General features: G+C 40.1%; 1 protein-coding gene across 5 annotated transcripts in view; it reads right to left on the reverse strand.

The window, feature by feature from the left end:
• LOC128649897 (hematopoietic prostaglandin D synthase) overlaps window positions 1–23,480 on the reverse strand; it is a 226,544-nt gene that overhangs the window by 104,736 nt on the left and 98,328 nt on the right. For all 5 annotated transcript variants that reach the window (XM_053703438.1, XM_053703433.1, XM_053703434.1 and 2 more), the window contains one exon: window positions 4,265–4,406. In XM_053703438.1, coding sequence (XP_053559413.1) covers window positions 4,265–4,397 — 133 coding nt within the window. In that variant the 5' untranslated portion in view covers window positions 4,398–4,406. The remainder of the gene's footprint in view (window positions 1–4,264; window positions 4,407–23,480) is intronic.

A 23,480-nucleotide genomic window follows, 5' to 3' on the forward strand; every position in this document is an offset into this window, starting at 1 on the left:
ATGTGTGTTGGTATTTGAAATTGAAAATATACATATATATTAATGTGTTTATATGTGTATGTACAGATATTAACACAAATATATATATATGTATATAAGCATATATATATATATATATATATTTAGAGTAATAACACAGTTCCCATAGACCGCAATGTAAGGGCACTTTCAGTGCCATTTATTTTTGCCAACACCCCACATCCGCACACTTAAGCCCTTAAAACTGTTTCGTGCAGTTATTTTAAAAAAAAATAAAGATGCTACATTTTTTATTTTAATAAAGGAACTGTCCACTTTATTTTGGGGACATTTTTTTCATTAACCAGAGATCTGATCTGGTTAATGTATGCTAGTACAAAGTGCTCCCGCAAGCTTTCAGCAGCATTAAAGGGACACTGAACACAAATATTTCTTTCGTGATTCAGATAGAGCATGACATTTTAAGCAACTTTCTAATTTACTGCTATTATCAATTTTTCTTTATTCTCTTGGTATCTTTATTTGAAATGCAAGAATGTAAGTTTAGATGCCGGCCCATTTTTGGTGAACAACCTGGGTTGTCCTTGCTGATTGGTGGATAAATTCATCCACCAATAAAAAAGTGCTGTCCAGAGTCTGAACCAAGAAAAAAGCTTAGATGCCGGGGGCGTGTGTAGGCGGCGTCCATGACAGGACGTGTTATCAGGAGCTCTAGGAGATGATCTGTGCAATCCGCCGATTATCCACAGACAATTGCAGCATCTAAGGAAAGCAATATTATCTCTGTCTGCAGTATAATCTGCTGATCTGAACTATATCAAACTTGCTGACTTAATGACTCTGGAGCGCTGATCTGGACCTCTGAGGCCTCTGGCGGCGGCCTCCTCTGGGATCTCAGCACCCCCCGGTTATCCGGGTAAAGCATTCCCTACTGGATTGCAATCTTTCTCTAAATTACGTGTACTTTTTAAAAGAACTTCGCTATTCATACCCCTATCAGAACATCTTGAAAACCATCTGGCATATCAGCTCGGCTTGCAGCCTATTAAAAATGGCGGGGGCCGAACTTTGCTTACAAGAGGTCGGAGCACTTTTGGATGCCCATTTTGTGAAACTTCAGGCAGTGCTATTAGCGGAATGGGACTCTCTGAAAGAAGTCTGCAAACCTTTTACCTACAGGTCTCAGCCATCGATCCAGCCTCTGATTGTACATTGCTCACCTGATATGTGGGCCACTGAAGCAGCAACTTCCTCCGGCTCGCAAGCTAACATTCCTGCAGATCCAAGAGAAGATAGACATTCTGCACAAATCATAGCCGCTGCGGAGAGTGATACAGTAAACCTGCCCTCACCAACTCAGGACTCGGATGCTTGGAACTCAGCTGTGACTTACCCTGTGCTGAGGGGCCGAATGGATTGCTGGGCTGACACCCCATTAGCCGTCTCATATCTGAGCCCGATCGAAGGTACACATCTCAGCTTAACTGCAGGTGAAAGGCGGCAGGGACATAACATCTATGCAGTCCCAATTTTACCTCCCCCAAAAGCCTCTGCTGATTCTTCTCACGGGCCAACAGCTGGTAACGGTCAGCAGGGACACGATACCTTGGCAATCCTGATACTACCTCCCCCAAAGGTCTTCGTTAATCCCTCTGTAGAGACCCAAGAAATCCACAGCAAGCTTACCAGACTTGTGTTACTTGCACAGAAACCAGCCTTATCTTTGTTGGGGAACTATGTCCTTAGCGGCTATGCAGCCGAAGTCAATTGTGATACGGAGACGTTATTTCCAATCCACATCCCACAACATAAGACCCCATTCTACAGGCGTGGAGTGGGATAAATTTGACTAGTAAGCCAGCCTGAAAGTTCATTTTATGTTGCACCCTCTTTGTTGATTTTTGTAAATAGCCGGTGCAGCCTCTGACTAGACCAGTCAGTAAGTGACATATCGGGGATTTCTAAAGTTGATTACTGTGTCTATGCACTATGCACAATGTTTCTTAAAAGTTAATATAGACGGTTTCCCCCGTATTACTTATATTTAGCCTGCACCATTTAAGGTTTTGTACTAAGTTTGAAAGTATTTTGTTTTAAAACCTCCCAGGGTAAAACAAACTAAACTGCTGGTTTCTATGGTTGAGGTTGTACTGGTCATAGGGTACAATACTTGTTAAACCATATATTACTTGATGCATTATTACACTCCACATAGGACATAGATGCTAGTGCTAAACTTATCTGTTTATCTATGCAACTGATGCTTGAGGGGGGGTCTTTTGTAGTTATGCACCATAATGGTATGGGATGTTTCTGTTACCCCTTTGTGAACATTAGAACCTATTTGAAGATATAGGATTTTTATTTATTTTTCGTTATTTTTGAATATTTATTAGTATGTATGGGCTGATATATAGTAATTTCACTGTTATTTCAATTGAATGCGCATATCTAATATCTCTGTTCACTTTTATTTAGAGTCCATATACAAACACAGCCCAGAACATTATATACTTTTAAGCTAGGGCTCCTGACATACCTATTAATCTGCCCTTTTAGGTGTTATTAGCTCAGGCCATATATGCAGTTTATCTTGCCTAGGTTCTGTGATATACTACACTGAGGAGAACTATTACTTAACCATTTAAATATGACTTGACCCTTTATGTATGGCAAATTATATATGACTTATCCCGAGATTAAGTACCGCGGGTCGAGTTAACCCCTCTCTATGTTGTCATTGTGGTTGGTGGGGTTCCGCCGCCTTAAGCCGGGGTGGCAGGGCCGGCCCGGCATACATAATATGAAATGTGAAATATGAGTCTTTGGCTTAGCATTGAAATTGGGCCTGCTTTGGTTACCATATATATGCACCACATATGCTCTAATACCAAGTTAGAGTAATAGATAATTCAAGCTTCACCTATAATGCTACTTAGCGATACCAGACCTTATCTTCATTTACTAATTCCTTTAGAAATTTGGGAGGTTAGCGAGCTCTGCCACACAAACTTTAGAATCCCCCAGGTTTATTACCATGTTATGATGGTTTTCTTATTTGTTTTTTGTTTGTTTTTTTCTAATGTTGGAAAGGTTTTCATTTTATATGTCTGTTCACTGCTGAATAAGGGGTTTACTATCTTAATTTTATTTACACCTAGTTCATATTTTACAATTTACTATATGTTTGATGTGTTATTTTCATTCAGTTCTATTCATGTAAAATAGAGGTTCAACAGTGGGGATCCAAAAGTGGTCCCCTTCTGTTCAGAACTGTCTTCTGTCGCTTTATACCCTACAGCGAGGTCCAAAAGTGGCCTCAGATCTCACTTAGAAGACATACAAATATACCAGCCAGCATGTTGCCTATTGACTTAGCTAAATGGCATTGTTTAACAATGTCATGTATATTTTGACTGCACTTCTTTTGCGTGTATAATTGTAATCAACTTTGTACAAGGATTCTATTGAAAGGCATTATATGTATGCTGTCAACTAAACCTCAATAAAAAATAGATACAAAAAAAAAAAAAAAAAAAAAAAAAGCTTAGATGCCTTCTTTTTCAAATAAAGATAGCAAGAGAACAAATAAAAATTGATAATAGGAGTAAATTAGAAATTTGCATGCTCTATCTGAATCACGAAAGATGTCCCTTTAACCAGCCACTCGTAATGTCTGGTTATTTAAAGTGCGCCCGTAAATAGGCAAACTTGCTCCTTTACAGGTGCACGTTAAATTATCGCTCCACTTGTAATCTAGCCTTAAAAGTTTTAGATTAAGAGCTGCATTGCAAAAGCTCTGCATAATGCATACACAATAAAGGTGCTGTATATGCACAGAAAGATGATATCAGTAATTACGAGCAGCACTGCAAAAAATGTGTATACAAAATAAATGTTTTTATTTAAACAGTACATACAAGTAACTAAACCCTGCAAGGAAAGAGGTCTGCATACACAGCACATTGCTTAATTTAACTTACATTTATTTAATGATAATTTGTGCAAAAACAGTTAAAAATTTAATATTCACTAAATTTAGCTTAATATCTGTGTCAATTTAAGTGGGGTGGTCATTACATTGATTTACATCGACTCCCTTAAAATCTACGGAATCACATTCAACGTCAAATGTTAAAGGGACACTAAAACCAAAATTTTTCTTTAATGATTCAGATAGAGCATACAATTTTAAGCAACTTTCTAATTTAATCCTTTTATCAATTTTTCTTTGTTCTCTTGCTATCTTTATTTAAAAAGCAGGAACATATTTTTTTTTACTTACTAGGTTTGATTGCAGGCCAATCTGGGAACTCAATCCTGCGGTCTTCATATTCCTGATTCAAATAGGCAAAAAGATAGCGAATTATTTCTCCTCTCCCTCTGAAGTTAAAATAGATAAGCTTGTAGTTTGGCATTGTTTACTCCTAAAAACAAAATAATAAATATTATTAGCATGTTTCTTTTAAAAGACATCTCATAAAATAGGCAACAGAAAAAACAGAATTTATGTTTACCTGATAAATTACTTTCTCCAACGGTGTGTCCGGTCCACGGCGTCATCCTTACTTGTGGGATATTCTCTTCCCCAACAGGAAATGGCAAAGAGCCCAGCAAAGCTGGTCACATGATCCCTCCTAGGCTCCGCCTACCCCAGTCATTCGACCGACGTTAAGGAGGAATATTTGCATAGGAGAAACCATATGATACCGTGGTGACTGTAGTTAAAGAAAATAAATTATCAGACCTGATTAAAAAAACCAGGGCGGGCCGTGGACCGGACACACCGTTGGAGAAAGTAATTTATCAGGTAAACATAAATTCTGTTTTCTCCAACATAGGTGTGTCCGGTCCACGGCGTCATCCTTACTTGTGGGAACCAATACCAAAGCTTTAGGACACGGATGAAGGGAGGGAGCAAATCAGGTCACCTAAATGGAAGGCACCACGGCTTGCAAAACCTTTCTCCCAAAAATAGCCTCAGAAGAAGCAAAAGTATCAAACTTGTAAAATTTGGTAAAAGTGTGCAGTGAAGACCAAGTCGCTGCCCTACATATCTGATCAACAGAAGCCTCGTTCTTGAAGGCCCATGTGGAAGCCACAGCCCTAGTGGAATGAGCTGTGATTCTTTCGGGAGGCTGCCTTCCGGCAGTCTCGTAAGCCAATCTGATGATGCTTTTAATCCAAAAAGAGAGAGAGGTAGAAGTTGCTTTTTGACCTCTCCTTTTACCGGAATAAACAACAAACAAGGAAGATGTTTGTCTAAAATCCTTTGTAGCATCTAAATAGAATTTTAGAGCGCGAACAACATCCAAGTTGTGCAACAAACGTTCCTTCTTCGAAACTGGTTTCGGACACAGAGAAGGTACGATAATCTCCTGGTTAATGTTTTTGTTAGAAACAACTTTTGGAAGAAAACCAGGTTTAGTACGTAAAACCACCTTATCTGCATGGAACACCAGATAAGGAGGAGAACACTGCAGAGCAGATAGTTCCGAAACTCTTCTAGCAGAAGAAATTGCAACCAAAAACAAAACTTTCCAAGATAATAACTTAATATCAACGGAATGTAAGGGTTCAAACGGAACCCCCTGAAGAACTGAAAGAACTAAGTTGAGACTCCAAGGAGGAGTCAAAGGTTTGTAAACAGGCTTGATTCTAACCAGAGCCTGAACAAAGGCTTGAACATCTGGCACAGCTGCCAGCTTTTTGTGAAGTAACACAGACAAGGCAGAAATCTGTCCCTTCAGGGAACTTGCAGATAATCCTTTTTCCAATCCTTCTTGAAGGAAGGATAGAATCTTAGGAATCTTAACCTTGTCCCAAGGGAATCCTTTAGATTCACACCAACAGATATATTTTTTCCAAATTTTGTGGTAAATCTTTCTAGTTACAGGCTTTCTGGCCTGAACAAGAGTATCGATAACAGAATCTGAGAACCCTCGCTTCGATAAGATCAAGCGTTCAATCTCCAAGCAGTCAGCTGGAGTGAAACCAGATTCGGATGTTCGAAAGGACCCTGAACAAGAAGGTCTCGTCTCAAAGGTAGCTTCCAAGGTGGAGCCGATGACATATTCACCAGATCTGCATACCAAGTCCTGCGTGGCCACGCAGGAGCTATCAAGATCACCGACGCCCTCTCCTGATTGATCCTGGCTACCAGCCTGGGGATGAGAGGAAACGGCGGGAACACATAAGCTAGTTTGAAGGTCCAAGGTGCTACTAGTGCATCCACTAGAGCCGCCTTGGGATCCCTGGATCTGGACCCGTAGCAAGGAACTTTGAAGTTCTGACGAGAGGCCATCAGATCCATGTCTGGAATGCCCCACAGCTGAGTGACTTGGGCAAAGATTTCCGGATGGAGTTCCCACTCCCCCGGATGCAATGTCTGACGACTCAGAAAATCCGCTTCCCAATTTTCCACTCCTGGGATGTGGATAGCAGACAGGTGGCAGGAGTGAGACTCCGCCCATAGAATGATTTTGGTCACTTCTTCCATCGCTAGGGAACTCCTTGTTCCCCCCTGATGGTTGATGTACGCAACAGTTGTCATGTTGTCTGATTGAAACCGTATGAACTTGGCCCTCGCTAGCTGAGGCCAAGCCTTGAGAGCATTGAATATCGCTCTCAGTTCCAGAATATTTATCGGTAGAAGAGATTCTTCCCGAGACCAAAGACCCTGAGCTTTCAGGGATCCCCAGACCGCGTCGGTCGTGACAATGACCCACTCTGGTCTGCGGAATGTCATCCCTTGTGACAGGTTGTCCAGGGACAGCCACCAACGGAGTGAGTCTCTGGTCCTCTGATTTACTTGTATCTTCGGAGACAAGTCTGTATAGTCCCCATTCCACTGACTGAGCATGCACAGTTGTAATGGTCTTAGATGAATGAGCGCAAAAGGAACTATGTCCATTGCCGCTACCATCAAACCTATCACTTCCATGCACTGCGCTATGGAAGGAAGAGGAACGGAATGAAGTATCCGACAAGAGTCTAGAAGTTTTGTTTTTCTGGCCTCTGTCAGAAAAATCCTCATTTCTAAGGAGTCTATTATTGTTCCCAAGAAGGGAACCCTTGTTGACGGAGATAGAGAACTCTTTTCCACGTTCACTTTCCATCCGTGAGATCTGAGAAAGGCCAGGACAATGTCCGTGTGAGCCTTTGCTTGAGGAAGGGACGACGCTTGAATCAGAATGTCGTCCAAGTAAGGTACTACAGCAATGCCCCTTGGTCTTAGCACAGCTAGAAGGGACCCTAGTACCTTTGTGAAAATCCTTGGAGCAGTGGCTAATCCGAAAGGAAGCGCCACGAACTGGTAATGCTTGTCCAGGAATGCGAACCTTAGGAACCGATGATGTTCCTTGTGGATAGGAATATGTAGATACGCATCCTTTAAATCCACCGTGGTCATGAATTGACCTTCCTGGATGGAAGGAAGAATAGTTCGAATGGTTTCCATCTTGAACGATGGAACCTTGAGAAACTTGTTTAAGATCTTGAGATCTAAGATTGGTCTGAACGTTCCCTCTTTTTTGGGAACTATGAACAGATTGGAGTAGAACCCCATCCCTTGTTCTCCTAATGGAACAGGATGAATCACTCCCATTTTTAACAGGTCTTCTACACAATGTAAGAATGCCTGTCTTTTTATGTGGTCTGAAGACAACTGAGACCTGTGGAACCTCCCCCTTGGGGGAAGCCCTTTGAATTCCAGAAGATAACCTTGGGAGACTATTTCTAGCGCCCAAGGATCCAGAACATCTCTTGCCCAAGCCTGAGCGAAGAGAGAGAGTCTGCCCCCCACCAGATCCGGTCCCGGATCGGGGGCCAACATTTCATGCTGTCTTGGTAGCAGTGGCAGGTTTCTTGGCCTGCTTTCCCTTGTTCCAGCCTTGCATTGGTCTCCAAGCTGGCTTGGCTTGAGAAGTATTACCCTCTTGCTTAGAGGACGTAGCACTTTGGGCTGGTCCGTTTCTACGAAAGGGACGAAAATTAGGTTTATTTTTTGCCTTGAAAGGCCGATCCTGAGGAAGGGCGTGACCCTTACCCCCAGTGATATCAGAGATAATCTCTTTCAAGTCAGGGCCAAACAGCGTTTTCCCCTTGAAAGGAATGTTAAGTAGCTTGTTCTTGGAAGACGCATCAGCTGACCAAGATTTCAACCAAAGCGCTCTGCGCGCCACAATAGCAAACCCAGAATTCTTAGCCGCTAACCTAGCCAATTGCAAAGTGGCGTCTAGGGTGAAAGAATTAGCCAATTTGAGAGCATTGATTCTGTCCATAATCTCCTCATAAGGAGGAGAATCACTATCGACCGCCCTTATCAGCTCATCGAACCAGAAACACGCGGCTGTAGCGACAGGGACAATGCATGAAATTGGTTGTAGAAGGTAACCCTGCTGAACAAACATCTTTTTAAGTAAACCTTCTAATTTTTTATCCATAGGATCTTTGAAAGCACAACTATCCTCTATGGGTATAGTGGTGCGTTTGTTTAAAGTGGAAACCGCTCCCTCGACCTTGGGGACTGTCTGCCATAAGTCCTTTCTGGGGTCGACCATAGGAAACAATTTTTTAAATATGGGGGGAGGGACGAAAGGAATACCGGGCCTTTCCCATTCTTTATTAACAATGTCCGCCACCCGCTTGGGTATAGGAAAAGCTTCTGGGAGCCCCGGGACCTCTAGGAACTTGTCCATTTTACATAGTTTCTCTGGGATGACCAACTTGTCACAATCATCCAGAGTGGATAATACCTCCTTAAGCAGAATGCGGAGATGTTCCAACTTAAATTTAAACGTAATCACATCAGGTTCAGCTTGTTGAGAAATGTTCCCTGAATCGGTAATTTCTGCCTCAGACAAAACCTCCCTGGCCCCATCAGACTGGTTTAGGGGCCCTTCAGAACCATTATTATCAGCGTCGTCATGCTCTTCAGTATCTAAAACAGAGCAGTCGCGCTTACGCTGATAAGTGTTCATTTTGGCTAAAATGTTTTTGACAGAATTATCCATTACAGCCGTTAATTGTTGCATAGTAAGGAGTATTGGCGCGCTAGATGTACTAGGGGCCTCCTGAGTGGGCAAGACTCGTGTAGACGAAGGAGGGAATGATGCAGTACCATGCTTACTCCCCTCACTTGAGGAATCATCTTGGGCATCATTGTCATTGTCACATAAATCACATTTATTTAAATGAATAGGAATTCTGGCTTCCCCACATTCAGAACACAGTCTATCTGGTAGTTCAGACATGTTAAACAGGCATAAACTTGATAACAAAGTACAAAAAACGTTTTAAAATAAAACCGTTACTGTCACTTTAAATTTTAAACTGAACACACTTTATTACTGCAATTGCGAAAAAATATGAAGGAATTGTTCAAAATTCACCAAATTTTCACCACAGTGTCTTAAAGCCTTAAAAGTATTGCACACCAAATTTGGAAGCTTTAACCCTTAAAATAACGGAACCGGAGCCGTTTTTAACTTTAACCCCTTTACAGTCCCTGGTATCTGCTTTGCTGAGACCCAACCAAGCCCAAAGGGGAATACGATACCAAATGACGCCTTCAGAAAGTCTTTTCTAAGTATCAGAGCTCCTCTCACATGCGACTGCATGTCATGCCTCTCAAAAACAAGTGCGCAACACCGGCGCGAAAATGAGGCTCTGCCTATGATTTGGGAAAGCCCCTAAAGAATAAGGTGTCTAAAACAGTGCCTGCCGATATTATTATATCAAAATACCCAGATTAAATGATTCCTCAAGGCTAAATATGTGTTAATAATGAATCGATTTAGCCCAGAAAAAGTCTACAGTCTTAATAAGCCCTTGTGAAGCCCTTATTTACGATCTTAATAAACATGGCTTACCGGATCCCATAGGGAAAATGACAGCTTCCAGCATTACATCGTCTTGTTAGAATGTGTCATACCTCAAGCAGCAAGAGACTGCTCACTGTTCCCCCAACTGAAGTTAATTGCTCTCAACAGTCCTGTGTGGAACAGCCATGGATTTTAGTGACGGTTGCTAAAATCATTTTCCTCATACAAACAGAAATCTTCATCTCTTTTCTGTTTCTGAGTAAATAGTACATACCAGCACTATTTTAAAATAACAAACTCTTGATTGAATAATAAAAACTACAGTTAAACACTAAAAAACTCTAAGCCATCTCCGTGGAGATGTTGCCTGTACAACGGCAAAGAGAATGACTGGGGTAGGCGGAGCCTAGGAGGGATCATGTGACCAGCTTTGCTGGGCTCTTTGCCATTTCCTGTTGGGGAAGAGAATATCCCACAAGTAAGGATGACGCCGTGGACCGGACACACCTATGTTGGAGAAAAACAGCGTTTCTATTTTCTAACAAAATTAGTAATGTACTTTATTTGCTTGCTGTAATTACATATGTTCACTTTTTTTAGATTTTTTTAAATCTTGGTGTCCATGATAAAGTACAAAATAAGCTTTGTTCAAGCTCTTCCAAAACGTATCCTTGCGGGCTGGAGACAGACTAGATATTTATGATATGCTTATGTAAGAAAATCTAAGCACTTGAGCCACTAATTTACCTTTGTTTAAAATAGGGTTATCCTTAAAATCTGGTCTTTGTCCAACCTGAGGATTAATGCTGGACATTAAAATGACATAAAACAGTTTGAGATTTCATATAAAGGCCTAGATAACAAATGGCCCACAAAAATGTTAGCGCTATTGTAACATAAATTTGTTCAAGCAAAATCAATAGCACGTCTATTGCTTTCTATTGCAAAGGGCACCAGTGCAAAGACTGTTAAGTATCACTCCCCTACCCATAATCCCTAGTCATCCTCTTTGCCTGTTAATGGAAGGAGGTGAAGTTCGGTGTCTGAAAAAAATTAATTCTGCAAGCAAGGATTTGGGGTTTAGCTGAGTCGACATCAATTTCTGCAGTAGAGTAGTGGTGACTTTTAAGCAGTTAGGAAGTTGTGCTTACTTTCGGCTAGATTTGGAGTTTTGTCGGTAACGACCCGAAAAACTAACGCCGGCTTTTTTCTGGCCGCACCATAAAAATAACTCTGGTATTGAGAGTCCACAGAATGGCTGCGTTAGGCTCCAAAAAAGGAGCGTAGAGCATTTTTAACGCAGCTTCAACTCTCGATACCAGAGTTGCTTACGCAAGCGGCCAGCCTCAAAAACGTGCTCGTGCACGATTCCCCCATAGGAAACAATGGAGCTGTTTGAGCTGAAAAAAAACCAAACACCTGCAAAAAAGCCGCGTTCAGCTCCTAACAAAGCCCCATTGTTTGCTATGCGGTAACCCTTCCTACGTCTGCACTTAACACTCTAACATGTACCCCGAGTCTAAACACCCCTAACCTTACACTTATTAACCCCTAATCTGCCGCCCCCGCTATCTTTGACCCCTGCATATTATTATTAACCCCTAATCTGCCGCTCCGTAAACCGCCACTACTTACATTATCCCTATGTACCCCTAATCTGCTTCCCTAACATCGCCGACCCCTATATTATATTTATTAACCCCTAATCTGCCCCCCACAACGTCGCCTCCACCTGCCTACACTTATTAACCCCTAATCTGCCAAGCGGACCTGAGCGCTACTATAATAAAGTTATTAACCCCTAATCCGCCTCACTAACCCTATAATAAATAGTATTAACCCCTAATCTGCCCTCCCTAACATCGCCGACACCTAACTTCAATTATTAACCCCTAATCTGCCGACTGGAGCTCACCGCTACTCTAATAAATGTATTAACCCCTAAAGCTAAGTCTAACCCTAACACTAACACCCCCCTAAATTAAATATAATTTACATCTAACGAAATTAATTAACTCTTATTAAATAAATTATTCCTATTTAAAGCTAAATACTTACCTGTAAAATAAATCCTAATATAGCTACAATATAAATTATAATTATATTATAGCTATTTTAGGATTAATATTTATTTTACAGGTAACTTTGTATTTATTTTAACCAGGTACAATAGCTATTAAATAGTTAAGAACTATTTAATAGCTAAAATAGTTAAAATAATTACAAAATTACCTGTAAAATAAATACTAACCTAAGTTACAATTAAACCTAACACTACACTATCAATAAATTAATTAAATAAACTACCAACAATTACCTACAATTAACCTAACACTACACTATCAATAAATTAATTAAATACAATTCCTACAAATAAATACAATTAAATAAACTAGCTAAAGTACAAAAAATAAAAAAGAACTAAGTTACAAAAAATAAAAAAATATTTACAAACATAAGAAAAATATTACAAAAATTTTAAACTAATTACACCTACTCTAAGCCCCCTAATAAAATAACAAAGCCCCCCAAAATAAAAAAATGCCCTACCCTATTCTAAATTAATAAAGTTCAAAGCTCTTTAACCTTACCAGCCCTGAACAGGGCCCTTTGCGGGGCATGCCCCAAGAAGTTCAGCTCTTTTGCCTGTAAAAAAAAACATACAATACCCCCCCAACATTACAACCCACCACCCACATATCCCTAATCTAACCCAAACCCCCCTTAAATAAACCTAACACTAAGCCCCTGAAGATCTTCCTACCTTATCTTCACCCTGCCAGGTTCACCAATCCGTCCTGAAGAGCTCCTCCGATGTCCTGATCCAAGCCCAAGCGGGGGGCTGAAGAGGTCCATGATCCGGCTGAAGTCTTCATCCAAGCGGGATCTGAAGAGGTCCATGATCCGGATGAAGTCTTCATCCAAGCGGGAGCTGAAGAGGTCCATGATCCGGATGAAGTCTTCTATCAACGGCATCTTCAATCTTCTTTCTTCCGGATCCATCTTGCAGACCTCCGACGCGGAACATCCTCTTCTCCCGACGCCTACTAGCCGAATGATGGTTCCTTTAAGGGACGTCATCCAAGATGGCGTCCCTCGAATTCCTATTGGCTGATAGGATTCTATCAGCCAATCGGAATTAAGGTAGGAATATTCTGATTGGCTGATGGAATCAGCCAATCAGAATCAAGTTCAATCCGATTGGCTGATCCAATCAGCCAATCAGATTGAGCTCGCATTCTATTGGCTGTTCCGATCAGCCAATAGAATGCAAGCTCAATCTGATTGGCTGATTGGATCAGCCAATCGGATTGAACTTGATTCTGATTGGCTGATTCCATCAGCCAATCAGAATATTCCTACCTTAATTCTGATTGGCTGATAGAATCCTATCAGCCAATCGGAATTCGAGGGACGCCATCTTGGATGACGTCCCTTAAAGGAACTAGTAGGCTAGTAGGCGTCGGGAGAAGAGGATGTTCCGCGTCGGAGGTCTGCAAGATGGATCCGGAAGAAAGAAGATTGAAGATGCCGTTGATAGAAAACTTCATCCGGATCATGGACCTCTTCAGCTCCCGCTTGGATGAAGACTTCATCCGGATCATGGACCTCTTCAGCTCCCGCTTGGATGAAGACTTCAGCCGGATCATGGACTTCTTCAGCCCCCCGCTTGGGGTTGGATCAGGACATCAGAAGAGCTCTTCAGGACGGATCGGTGAACCTGGCAGGGTGAAGATAAGGTAGGAAGATCTTCAGGGGCTTAGTGTTAGGTTTATTTAAGGGGGGTTTGGGTTAGATTAGGGATATGTGGGTGGTGGGTTGTAATGTTGGGGGGGGTATTGTATGTTTTTTTTTACAGGCAAAAGAGCTGAATTCTTTGGGGCATGCCCCGCAAAGGGCCCTTTTCAGGGCTGGTAAGGTTAAAAAGCTTTGAACTTTAGTAATTTAGAATAGGGTAGGGCATTTTTTTTATTTTGGGGGGCTTTGTTATTTTATTAGGGGGTTTAGAGTAGGTGTAATTAGTTTAAAATTGTTGTAATATTTTTCTTATGTTTGTAAATATTTTTTTATTTTTTGTAACTTAGTTCTTTTTTATTTTTTGCACTTTAGCTAGTTTATTTAATTGTATTTATTTGTAGGAATTGTATTTAATTAATTTATTGATAGTGTAGTGTTAGGTTAATTGTAGGTAATTGTAGGTAGTTTATTTAATTAATTTATTGATAGTGTAGTGTTAGGTTTAATTGTAACTTAGGTTAGTATTTATTTTACAGGTAATTTTGTAATTATTTTAACTATTTTAGCTAGTGTAGCGGTGAGCTCCAGTCGGCAGATTAGGGGTTAATAATTGAAGTTAGGTGTTGGCGATGTTAGGGAGGGCAGATTAGGGGTTAATACTATTTATTATAGGGTTAGTGAGGCGGATTAGGGGTTAATAAGTGTAGGCAGGTGGAGGCGACGTTGAGGGGGGCAGATTAGGGGTTAATAAATACAATATAGGGGTTGGCGGTGTTAGGGGCAGCAGATTAGGGGTACATAAGGATAACGTAGGTGGCGGTCGGCAGATTAGGGATTAAAAAAATGTATTCGAGTGTCGGCGATGTGGGGGGACCTCGGTTTAGGGGTACATAGGTAGTTTATGGGTGTTAGTGTACTTTAGAGTACAGTAGTTAAGAGCTTTAGAAACCGGCGTTAGCCCAGAAAGCTCTTAACTACTGACTTTTTTCCTGCGGCTGGAGTTTTGTCGTTAGATGTCTAACGCTCACTTCAGACACGACTCTAAATACCGGAGTTAGAAAAATCCCATTGAAAAGATAGGATACGCAATTGACGTAAGGGGATCTGCGGTATGGAAAAGTCGCGGCTGAAAAGTGAGCGTTAGACCCTATTTTGAGTGACTCCAAATACCGGCGGTAGCCTAAAACCAGCGTTAGGAGCCTCTAACGCTGGTTTTCACGGCTAACGCCAAACTCCAAATCTAGGTCACAGTTTCCTAACATATTGCTGCGCTAGGTATAGAAAGCCAGAGTTAAAGGGACAGTCTACACCAGAATTTTTATTGTTTTAAAAGATAGATAATCCCTTTATTACCCATTTCCCAGTTTTGCATAACCAACACAGTTATAATAATATACTTTTAACCTCTGTGATTATCTTACATCACAACCTCTGCAAACTGCCCCTTTTTTCAGTTCTTTTCACATACTTGCAGTCTAGCCAATCAGTGCCTACTCCCAGATAACTTCACGTGCACGAGCACAGTGTTATCTATATGAAATACGTGAACTAACACCCTCTAGTGGTGAAAAACTGTTAAAATGCAATCTGGAAGAGGTGGGCTTCAAGGTCTAAGAAATTAGCATATGAACCTCCTTGGTTAAGCTTTCAACTAAGAATACCAAGAGAACAAAGCAAAATTGGTGATAAAAGTAAACTGGAAAATTGTTTAAAATTACATGCTCTATCTGAATCATGAAAGTTTATTTTGGCCTAGACTGTCCCTTTAAGTTACTCTGTTCTTTCTTTTTTTCCTACAGGTCTCTGTAAGGAGTATGTGTCCTTTTACGCCTTGTGAGCTGTCTTCCTACTGGACAGCTAGATTGGAGGTAAGTGCTTTTTGTCTTCTAGGTATTATCAGGGTACAGGTAATGAATGACACACACATATATATATATATATATATATATATATATATATATATATAGGACAGGGGAGTGTGTTTATGTATGAAACCATATTTTTTTATCAGGTATTATTAAAATAGGATTGCAATTCTGTCAGGATTTAACTAAAAAAAAACAAACAAAAAAAAACACATGATTTGAATACACATCTCAAGACTTAAATACAGACAGGATGTCTCCAGAAACTTTAAAATACAACATTTGCTCCCTAGCTGGAGGTGAAAAACTTCAAGGAAAAGCAATTTGTTTAAAAAAGAACTTATAATTAGCACAGGCTTGTAAAATGACCATGTTTATTTAACTATATACAGAGTTTTATGGTTTGAGATAGTACAAGGACCATTGAACCATTTCAAAGAAACCCCTTAGTTATTTGGAGTCAATAATCTTTGTGACTTGAAAAGAAACATCTGCTAACAGAGACCATCTGATCATTACCTGGAAATATGTGATAAAATCTCCTGTTTCTCTGCAACGTTGCCTGATAGTCTGATTTAAGTGACATATTTTTGTGAGAACTTTAATCATTTACATTTGAATGCAAATTAATCCCTGCTGTGTCAATTGAAAGTTGACCAGCAGAGACACATGTTTAAATGAAAGTTGAAATCACTATATAACAATCTATGGTCTGCTGGATTTTTGTATAATTTTGAACACTGCATAGAAGTGAATGTGTGTGTGTGTCTATATATATATATATATATATATATATATATATATATATATATATATATATATAGAAAGCATAAAATGTCTTAACCTCTGTGTTTTTAAGAATATTTGTGGACCTAAAAAGAAATGATTAATAACACTTATTTTTATTTCATATGGACCATAGACAAGATTCATGCATTCAGAATTTGCTAAAAATGTGAAACATGCTGTATTTGCATGAATGCAATGTCAGGATTTTAAATGTTATCAATCTGGAATAATTGGCAGTATAATTACTTTAATATAATATAATGTTAAAGACACATGATGTTTCATATTAAAATAATCAGAAAAATGATATGATGCTGCCCCATCTATAATAAATATTGTGAGTGATTGATGCAGGAAGTTATGGTCTAATGAATAACCACTTCATAGAAATATTGAATTGTTAAAAATGTTGGATCGTGAAATGTATTGCTGTGTTGTTTGTCATGTGGTCCCCCGATGGACAGAATCCGGTGTTGCGATGCAGGAATTACAGCTAGAGGAAAATTGGTTGCTAACAAACGTGCATTTTCCCTAGCAACCATATATCCCAGGCTGCCCAATCAGAAGGGACAAGGTTCCGAAGGGCCACCCATATTCCTCACCTATGATTAGACAATATAAGTTGAAGGCAGGATGAGCAAAGGAGACTGGCTGCTAAGGATTTTGCTAAACTGACTGAAAACTGTTGCATGGGAGACAGTCAAACTATAAGCAAAGTGGGCCATACTTTTCTTATCAATTGCAATTACACTTATTTTTATATGAGGTGGGCCAAGTCTTGAAGCTGAAAATCATTTGGTTATATATATATATATATATATATATATATATATATATATATATATATATATATATAGTGTTACTTATTACAGGTAATATTTTAAAACAAAATATAGGCATAGCCACTGCAGTTTAAAGTACAGTTGAGAGATTTAAAAGAGCAGATTGTATTTTAGTTTATATCCATAGTCTGTGTATTGTTAAACATATATCCTTAATGCTAAACTATTTTATCTGTGCAAATATAGTTATAACTCAGAGTTTGATTGTTGGCACAAATAATATATATAACTTCTGGTGTTTCAATTAGAGTATATATACTGTCCTATTGTTTAACTAAGCATTGTTAAAATTGTATTGCTTGGATGTTAGCAGTTAAAGATCTTGGAATCTCATTGTGATATTTTAAATGCAACTAATTTGTAAGGCTATTGTGAATAAAGCTAATTTTAAGGGTAGACGTTTATGAATTTTGCATAGCATATTTTAATAGTTTTTAAACGTGTATAGTATTGACTAATATTCTGGTTCCTACACAATATATTTCAATGTGTTCATAGATATTAACTAATAATAAAGAATTCAGGTATTTATATTAATTTTATTGTCTTAGTATATATGCATATTTGATTGTGGGTTTAATTTAAAGAAAGATTGTTAAATATATTCAGTTATAACCCTGCCATATACTCACATATTATTTGGAGAGTACTGCTAAGATTCTTATAAATATACTGACAGTATGGAGACTTGCACTTTACAGGATTCTGCTGCTTTATTTTATGGGGACACATTTAATCCTTTGAGGATTTTCTATTTCCAGGATGCAGGCATTTATTTTGTGGCTGAGACTAAGGAGGTTGATCTCATTGTATATGTGGGGGAGGATTCCCTTGTGGGGGAGGATTCCCTTTCACATATATGTATGGGGCTCATTTGGTGTTAAAGAAAATAAAAAAAAACATTTTTTTTTTTTTAATGTTTGTGCACAGTCGCTGTTGCTTTAAATCTCTAGAGAATTTATCAGCTGTTTTTCATTCGGCTGAGAAACGGGCACTTTTAATTTTGCCGCAGTTTCTCTTTAGCCGATAATGTGACCCGTCGCGCTTTTGTTCTCAGTGTATAAGCGGAGCGGCGGTGTGCGTTTCAGATGCTCTAGGGAGAGGACGCTCGCGATCTGCTAGTTTTCAGCGTTTGTTATCGTATTTTTCTGAGGGGTCAGGTAGTTCACCTCAGCATGTACTGAGGTGTAGAGGTTCTTAGATCTGTTATTTTGCTGTCTGTATTTAACATATTTTTGCTCTGAGAGGTAGCCTACTTAAAAAGTGACCGTATTGTAAAAGTTTTTTTATTTTTAGGGGAACTTTTATTGAAGCTATTATGGACAAATGTTTATTATGCCTGGAGACACAAATTGTTTTGCCTATGCAATGTAAAGATAAATTGTTGCCCTCTGAGCCCAGTAAAGTCTCTCAGAATGAGGCTGTTCAGGCATTGCCACAGCTTTCACCTCAAACGTCCCAAGCCTCTCTGGCTTTACATGCAGTGCCCTGCAGTTCCTCTCAGCCTCCTGGTGGAGTATATTTGCCTACTGATTTTGCTCCACAGATATCTTCTGCGGTGTCTGCGGCATTATCTGCTTTTCCCGTTTTAGGAAATGCAAGAGTAAAACTAATAGTTTATCAAAGAGTAAGGTGTCTGTTTCAGCTGCTGCTATGCAGGTTGACCTACCTCATAACCCTGGGGAGATCGTTACCTCTGTAGCTTCTGAGGGTGAAATCTCAGATTTTGACAGTGTAAATCCTTTGTCTGAGTTTGAAGAAATAAACTTCAGGTTTAAGCTTGAACACCTCCGTGTATTATTAAAGGAGGTATTGGCTACTCTGGACGACTCAGACTCTCCTGTCGTTGTTAACCCTAAAAAAAAAATCAAAAAAATCTAGTAAGCTTAATAAATTCTATGATGTTCCTTCCTCAGTAGAGGTGTTTCCTGTTCCATACCGTGTGAGGGAGATTATTTCACAGGAATGGAAGAAGACAGGGATACCTTTCTCCCCGTCCTCTGTCTTTAAAAAGATATTTCCTGTTGCTAACTCCATTAAAGATTCATGGCTCACGGTGCCTAAAGTAGAAGGGGCTATTTCTACTCTGGCTAAGAGAACTACAATCCCTATAGAGGATAGTTGCTCTTTTAAGGATCCAATGGACAAGAAGCTGGAGGCTTATCTAAAGAAGATGAATGTTCATCAAGGTCTTCAATGGCAACCTGCTACAGTAACAAGTGCAGCATCTTATTGGTATGATGATTTGTCTGAATCTATTTTAGAAGAGATTCCATTGGAGGACATTCAAGATAGGATTAAGGCTCTTAAACTAGCTAATTCCTTTATTTCTGGATGCTAACATGCAAGTTATTAGATTAGGGGCCAAGATGTCTGGTTTTTATATCTTGGCCTGCAGGGCTTTATGGCTAAAATCTTGGTCAGCTGATGTTTCCTCAAAGTCTAAGCTTCTGGCGATTCCTTAAAAAGGTTAAAACCTTGTTTGGGCCTGGCCAAATAATATCTGATAAGAAGATCAGACTTAAAGGACGTCAAAGTAATTTTCGTTCCTTTCAAAGCTTCAAGGGTCAAAAGTCTTCCTCTTCCGCTTCCAAGCAGGAGCAATCCAAGTCTTCTTGGAGACCCTATCAGTCTTGGAAAAAGGGGAAGCAATCTAAGAAACCCTCAGCTGAGTCTAAGTCAGCATGAAGGGTCGGCCCCCGGTCCGGGATCGGATCAAGTGGGGAGCAGACTTTTACCTCTTGAGATTTTACCTCTCAAGATTATCTGCAGATCAGGTAAAAAGAGAGGCATTCTTGAACTGTGTTCAGGATATTTTCTCTCTGGGAGTGATTGTTCCAGTTCCAGTAAAGTAACAGGGTCTAGGAATCTATTCAAATCTGTTTGCGATTCCCAAGAAAGAGGGAACTTTTCATCCCATTTTAGACCTAAAGTAACTCAACAAGTTTCTCAGAGTGCCGTCCTTCAAAATGGAAACCATTCAGTCCATTCTTCCTTTGGTCCAAGAGGGTCAGTTCATGACGACCATAGACCTGAAGGATGCGTACCTTCATGTTCCCATCCACAGGGATCATCACAAATTCCCTAGATTTGCCTTTCTGGACAAACAAGTTCAGTTTGTGGCTCTTCCATTTGGCCTTGCCACAGCTCCCAGAATTTTCACAAAGGTTCTGGGGGCTCTCTTGACAGTAATTAGGTCCAGAGTAATTGCAATCTGGGAAAGAGTTCCCTTGTTCCAGCTACAAGGGTGGTTTCCTTAGGGACCATAATAGATTCCCTATGAGAATTTTTCTGACGGAGGTCAGAAAATCCAAAATACTCTCTTCCTGCCTCTCTCTTCAGTCTACTGTTCGGCCATCAGTAGCTCAATGTATGAAGGTAATTGGTCTGATGGTCGCTTCCATGGACATCATTCCCTTTGCTTGGTTCCATTTGAGAACTTTGCAGTTATGCATGCTCAGACAATGGAACGGAAACCATTCAGATCTAACGCAGAGGATAGATTTAGACCAGTCGACAAGAAACTCTCCTCCATTGTGGTTTTCTCAGGAGCATCTGCCTCGGGTCACATGCTTCCTGAGACATTTTTGGCTGGGGAGCAGTCTGGGACTTGTTAAAGGCACAGGGACTATGGACTCAGGAGGAGTCTGCTCTCCCCATAAACATCTTGGAGTTGAGAATGATTTTCAATGCTCTGATGGCTTGGCTTCAGTTGTCTTTAGCCCGGTTTATCAGGTTTCTATTGGACAACATCACCTCAGTGGCTTACATCAACCACCAGGGAGGAACCCGGAGTTCCTTAGCCATGAAGGAGGTGACTTGGATTTTTCAGTGGGCGGAAGCCCGCAATAGTTGTCCATCTGCCATCCACATTCCAGGAGTGGCCAACTGGGAAGCGGATTTCCTGAGCGGACAGACATTTAATCCTGGGGAGTGGGCTCTCCATCCGGAGGTGGTCTCCAGGTTAACCCTCAAGTGGGAGGTACCGGAGTTAGATCTGATGGCGTCTCGGCAGAACGCCAAGCTTCCAAGGTACTGTTTAAGGTCAAGAGATCCGCAGGCAGTTCTGATAGATGCTCTGGCGGTTCCATGGGTGTTCGGTCATTGCTCGTATCAAACAGGAGAGAGCATCGGTAATTCTTATAGCTCCTGCATGGCCTCGCAGGATCTGGTATGCAGACCTAGTGAAGATATCTTCTCTGCCACCTTGGAGGTTGCCTCTGAAGAGGAACCTTCTAACTCAGGGTCCATTCTTCCATTTAAATCTCGTTTCTCTGAAGTTGACTGCTTTGAAATGGAACGCTTAGTTTTGTGTCTAAGCGTGGTCATTGAGACCATGATCCAGGCCCGTAAGCCTGTCACTCGAAAATATTTACCATAAAGGTATTGCGTAAATACTTTTATTGCTGTGAATCTAACGACTACTCTTGGAGTATGGTCAGAATTCCTAGAATTTAGGCTTTTCTCCAGGAAGGTCTGGAGAAAGGGTTGTCAGTCAGTCCTCTGAAAGGTCAGATTTCTGCTTTATCTATTCTGTTATATAAGCGTCTGGCGGTTGTGTCAGATGCTCAATCCTTTTGTCAGGCCTTGGTCAGAATTAGGCTCATGTTTAAATCTGTTACTCCTCCTTGGAGTCTTAACCTTGTTCTTAAAATTTTGCAGCAGGCTCCGTTTAAGCCTATGCATTCCATAGATATTAAGTTGTTATCTTGAAAGGTTTTGTTTCTTATTGCTATCTCTTCTGCTCGGAGTTTCAGAACTCAGGGCTTTGCAGTTTGATTTGCCTTACCCTATCTTTCATGCGGATAAGGTGGTCCTGCGTACTAGGTTGGGATTTCTCCCTAAAGTAGTTTCAGTTAGAAATATTAATCAGGTAATTGTTGTTCCTTCTCTATGTCCTAATCCTTCTTATCATAAGCAGCGTCTGTTGCACAACTTGGATGTTGTGCATGCTCTTAAATTCTATTTACAGGCGACTAAGGATTTTCGCCAGTCTTCTGCTCTTTTTCTTTGTTTTTCGGGAAAGTGTAAAAGGTCAGAAGGCTACGGCTACTTCTCTTTCTTTTTGGTTGAAAAAGTATGATTCGTTTTGTTTTTGAGACTGCAGGGACTGAGAGAATTACAGCTCATTCCACGGGGGCTGTCTCGTCTTCTTGGGCTTTCAAAAATGAAGCTTCTGTGGAACAGATCTGCATGGCTGCAACTTGGTCCTCTCTGCACACTTTTTCCATATTTTATAAAATGTGATACTCGGCTGAGGCTTCTTTTGGGAGAAAGTTTCTTCAAGCGGTGGTGCCTTCTGTTTAGGTCTGCCTGTCTTGTTCTCCCTCCCTTTTCATTCTGTGTCCTCTAGCTTGGGTATTGGTTCCCACTAGTAATTGAATGACATTGTGGACTCTCCATATCTTAGGAAAGAAAACAAAATGTATGCTTACCTGATAAAATTATTTTTTTTTCCGGATATGGAGAGTCCACAATATCAAGTTATTTTGTATTGCTCGAGTGATAGTCTAGGGCACGCTAACATCTGCATCTCAGATAGCGCGGTTGCACTAAATCCCTCTTAAAATAGACATCTATGCAGGATCACAGCAATACAAGTAACATTTCAAATATAATAACATTTCCTACTTCCTTTTGTCCCCTTATATTAAAATAGTTAGTTATCTAATGGATTAAAGAGCCCTTCTACTATATAAGCACTAAAACCAATCTTTAAGAGTATATGTTAGGTACACTACTATAATATTTTGATTATTGGAAAAGGAGACAGTCGTAATTTCAAATTTGAGGCAGAAATGCAGGTCTCTTTGCCTGTCCTAAAAAAAAAAAAAAGTGGTGTTACTGTATTACCTATTTGAATAGATAGCTGCATGTTCTGATGGAAATCTACTTAATAATGCACAAAGAAGTAAAGCACAGTGGTCGAATATAGTGGTGCAATCTGTGGTGGGTTCCACACAATACCCTCAGAAGTCAATAAAGTCCAAAAAGAACAGCAGCACTCACCAACTCTCAAAATGAAATGTTGTCTTTCTACCTTGGTATCCCAATAAACCTGGAATTTTGAGAGTTGGAAATCTACTTATTGTCTGTATTCCCCTGAAGGACTGCACCAATAACATAGATTCACTGAACCTCACTGACTCTAGAACTACTAGTAATTTCTTGGAGGTTCAACCAAGATGGTGTGACAAATACCAGTTGTCCCAGCAAGTAAATATTAATACAGCAGTATTAGATGTGTGCAACCATGTATTTCCTGGTATTTTTCATTTTAAATTGCAAATAGAGACCCCTAATTGGAGTTTAATAACAGTGCACAAGCTTGCCAGTCTATCTAGTATGTGCACTGGTAGTATGCACCAGTAAGAAGCTGTGTAGCCTCAAAGAGTGAGACAAGGCATGCAAAAGTGCTAGTCTTGGACTGTCCGGTATTATTA

This window comes from Bombina bombina, chromosome 2 (assembly GCF_027579735.1).
Source record: "Bombina bombina isolate aBomBom1 chromosome 2, aBomBom1.pri, whole genome shotgun sequence".
NCBI classification, from domain to species: Eukaryota; Metazoa; Chordata; class Amphibia; order Anura; family Bombinatoridae; genus Bombina; species Bombina bombina.